The following is a 4,525-nucleotide window of genomic DNA, read 5'->3' on the forward strand; positions in this document are numbered from 1 at the left end:
GGAAAGCGCACTAAATAGTAATTTAAAAGAATTGCAAAAGAATTTAGTGCCACTGCCACGTTTGAACTTTCCATATGCTACTTACGCACCTGTAGTGCCTGGCGATAAGATTTATGACATTACAGTGGAACAACTAACGAAGTCGTGCTTTAGCAAAGAAAATCAAATGGTTAAGTGTAATCCAGAGTATGGTAAATATCTTGGCTGTTGCTTGCAGTTTCGTGGAAATGTCGAACCGACTGAGATTAATTTAGCTATTAAAGCTATGCGAGAAGAAAATTCTTTTGAACTTGTGGATTGGTGTCCGTCGGCTTTCAAAGTTGGTGTTAACTTACGAAAGCCAAGTTTTTTGCCTAATTCAGATTTGGCAGAACTGGAGCGTACAGCTTGTGTTCTGTCCAATAATACTAATATTGGGGATTATCTTACTCGTCTGAATCAAAAATACAATATATTGGAATCAAAGAATGATTTCGTGTGTTGGTTCAAAATGCAGAACATAGAGTTTGCAGAATACAAGGAGGCTTATGATTTTTTAAATCAACTAATCAGTGATTACGAAGAAGTGGACTTGGATATATATCAAGTGGATTAGAATTATGATGTATAAGTTCTTCAGAAATAGTTGAATATTTGTATTAGTTATATTTAAAACTATTGTGAAGCATCATGCAAGGAAGAACAAATCAAATAATAAATTTTAGTTATGAAATTACAAATTATTGCGATGTTTTTATATTTGCACACTTCGGTTCAAGTCTTAAGTCTGTATGATTTTCATGTAATCATTTTGAATATTAAGCATTCATTATGTTATCAGAACTTTCGGTTCTTATCATTATAATGTTAGGAGATCTTGCATTGCGACCTTGAAGATTAATTGTGCTTCTGCGATGGTTTCAAAATATTTGTTAAAGTGTAATTCCCATATTTAATAATATTTTCTGTTATTTACCATATTATAATTGATTTAATTTGATTTTAGTAGATATTCTCAATGTTCAACTGTTAGATCGAGCTTATAATTGAAGAATTATTGAGATCATCATATCAATTTAATCAAGTTGACAATAAATATATTTTTTCTCTTTATAAAATCCCATGAATTACGAGAAAATTTTATTTTTCGCCATGTAAACAATGAAGAATTTTATTTTTTCTGATTTGATACTAAAACTTTCTTTATTGCAATTCAAATACTTTTGGATTTATTTTTGCATTCGAACTTTACGTGCTTTTTTGCTGCGATTTTTGTCCACAGCACTCCAAACAGTCTTTGGACTCTGGAACTTATCGTATATCTGTGTGATTCCATTGGTCACATTAATGCCATTTGACCGATTCGTTGCTGTTGCCACTTTATAACATTTGTTGTTTGCATTGAAAGTTTTAAGCTTCCTCCAACTCATATCCAACCAACTGTAGTCATCTCATCCTTCCATGTTTTACTGCTGTCTTCTATGCGTTACAGGCTGCAATCGAGCGAAAAAGTTTCCACTTTATTCATACTTTCTATTCATTTACGTGTATTGGAAAAATGCATTAGAGTTCGATATAAAGTTTTGTCTTTCGACTTTTTCCATGAATTATTTTCTATAAAAAATCGTTTTATTATTCAAAGTTTAATACTCTTCCATATCCTTTTTATGTTGCCATTTTAATGGCGAAGTAATGGTTTTTTTTTTGAAATTGTTTTTTTTTTTCTTTTTGAAAAAAAGTAGTAAACAGTAGTTATAAATTTTAGTTAACGACATAATGATTCTTTAATGAACTGGAAGGAAATCTGGATTCTTTAAATTGAAACAAAACCAATAATTATTCAATGAAATTTTAAAACAGCAAATAAAGTTTATCATTGATATTGGCAAAGAATGTGTAATGATAATTTGAAGATTATTGCTTTGTTTGGTATTAAATATACCTCAATGTTAGGGCAATTGGTTTTATTAGTTTTTGTGATCGCTTAATAATATGCATTGATGTGTTCTATCAGGTTTTCAATCTTCTTGAACAACATCGAAGAATAATTTGTAATAAACTAAATAGCATTCAATCTCGTCACCTAATTCTCTCACACTAATTTGGTTCGTACTGTAAGCACCATACATCGAGTGCATAGGATCAGATTAGTCCTAAGAAAATCATTAGTGGAAAAACATTTATGGAGCAAAACGGATATTCTGAAGTTTTTTTGGATGTTACATATGTATTCGAGTAAGTATAGTAAAAAGTTATACAGAATTCAATACCATTTTTGTGTAAGATAAAAATATGTGTGATCCTATCTAGGAATAATAAAAATTAAGGTCCTACAAAGAACGGCCCTTTTATATAAATCCAGTACAAAAAGGGAAACTGTACTTCCCGCTTAATTACAACAGTGAAAATGTACAAAATATGTTGCAACATTTTGGATAATTGCAACATTATTTTCATTAGATGTCTATTTGAAGGATATTTGGTATTCGAATATCAGTCAAAAGATGTTTGCATAATTACTATAGCATAAAAATATATCTATTAATTAAAAATAGATTTTGTGTTTAAATTTTATATCAGTTTTTTTTGACTGTTACTAAAAAGTCTGGTATTTCGGGTGTAGAACAAAATAGTGCAAGTTCAATGAGATTATAATACATCAACAAATATGAGTATAGAACGTTGTATTATGTTATTACTTAGATTGACTAGTAAAGTGAATGATAACGCTGCATCACCCAAAGCAATATTAACAAAATTTAACGAAATTAAGTTAAAATTAAGTTCTGAGAATTGTCAGTTATGCATGGTACTGTTTGGATGTCGATATTCATTTTAACACTTTGGGTAATAACTTCATAGAACAACAAATAAAACAATAACTTTTTGAAAAAATTGGACTTCATTCATTAACGTTGTTTTCTTCAAACGTAGTACAATCATTTAAGCGCTTTTCTTAAATTTTCAATATCTCTCTTTTAGAATGATTGAACTTTGGATTTATATACCTTACATAGCGTATATACCTTAAATATACCTTAGTTTTGTCGATGAGTTTTTGAACAGGTAGTAATCACTGAGTGCCAAAGGTGGCGATTACGGTAGGTGCAAAAGCAATTCGAAGCGTGATTCTTGTGATTTGGGCATAATAGACAACGACTTGTGACAAGGTGTATTGTCTTTGGGAAGAAAATCCACCCTAATTCCAAAATACGAACTCCGTAACCTTAGTAAATGTTGCATCTAATGCGCTACTAGCCATTAGATTCCCAACTGTTGTTCATACAGCTGAATATCGATTTCACTCTGAAGTGAAGTAGTACCATATATCGAAGCTTCTCATAGACTTGCAAAATATTTGTTAATTTTCATGTTCACGTAATAGGACTCCCTTTAAACATACCTTTGAAAACTTTTCACAATTTTAGATGTACGAAATGGAGAAGCTATGGATGCTACGAAACTACTTTGATGACTTAATCGAAAGAAGCTACATGATATTATAGTTACATATAAGATAGAATAGAATAAAATGGGATTTAGAAAATCTCAATATGAGGAATATTTTTGGCATCAAAGTGTGATTACTCAGAAACTCTTTTTTAACTAGTTGTAGAGTTAATGTTTAATACATCGGCTAAAAGGTTTTGAGGTCAAGTTATAAAAACACATTGTTTTATTATATTAATTTTTTATTGCCATGACTGACGCGTCTTTATGACGAAAATAAACTATTTAAAAGTTGGACGGATTCAAATAGTAAAGAAAAGACAAGAACAAATATTTTATTTAATTTATTGAAATTTGGCTGACCATACAACACTGTTTTGAGTATTGCCAAGTACTCTACATCAATGGTCTTAGGAAATATTTGAGTTTCGTAATTAGTTTATAGTCCGTATATAATTTGTTTGGACAAGTGCTAGGTTTGGACTGCAAATGCCACGTTTCCACTGCAAGTGCCAGGTTTGGACTGCTAGCGTTGCATGGTCAGCCAAATTTCAATAAATTAAATTAAATTTTGTCCTACACTTTTCTTTGCTATTCGAATCCGTCAAACTTTTACATTGTTTTATATATGCGTAAATATGTATGTTTTCAAATATTTTTGATAAAAAAAACCAAAAAAAAAACTCGGAGCCGAAAAGATCTATTTTTATTTAAAATAAATTTCATTACGTAAATAATCGACTCATTTTTATGAAGTTCCTAATGTGTAAAAGTAACGCCCTAAGCAGAATATATACATATAGAAGTGTTTAATAATAATATTTTTAATTTATTTGCTATGTTAAAATAATTCTTATGTTGCCGTATTGTACACACTTCAGACGAAAACCTTATGTTTCTTACATCGTCTCACTCTTAACATGAGTACACGCACATCCGACAATTTATAAGTTTTATAAGACAAACACAACCCCGCATTCATGTTTAAATTGCTGAATGCTGTTTTGAAGTGGAAAGAAAGAAAACAACAAAAAATATTTTATATACTTCACTCTCGCTTTTTTACAAATAGCTTTAAAATTGCTGTAAATAGCAG

The 4,525-nt window shown here is 30.1% G+C and overlaps 1 protein-coding gene across 1 annotated transcript; it reads left to right on the forward strand.

The window, feature by feature from the left end:
* Positions 1-166: 166 nt before the first annotated feature.
* LOC119667425 (tubulin alpha chain-like) lies at positions 167-595 on the forward strand. The gene has a single exon (XM_038076714.1). The coding sequence runs from the start codon at positions 167-169 to the stop codon at positions 593-595; it is 429 nt and encodes a 142-aa protein (XP_037932642.1).
* Positions 596-4,525: the final 3,930 nt, after the last annotated feature.

Source organism: Teleopsis dalmanni, chromosome 1, assembly GCF_002237135.1.
Source record: "Teleopsis dalmanni isolate 2A chromosome 1, ASM223713v2, whole genome shotgun sequence".
In the NCBI taxonomy this organism is placed as follows: domain Eukaryota; kingdom Metazoa; phylum Arthropoda; class Insecta; order Diptera; family Diopsidae; genus Teleopsis; species Teleopsis dalmanni.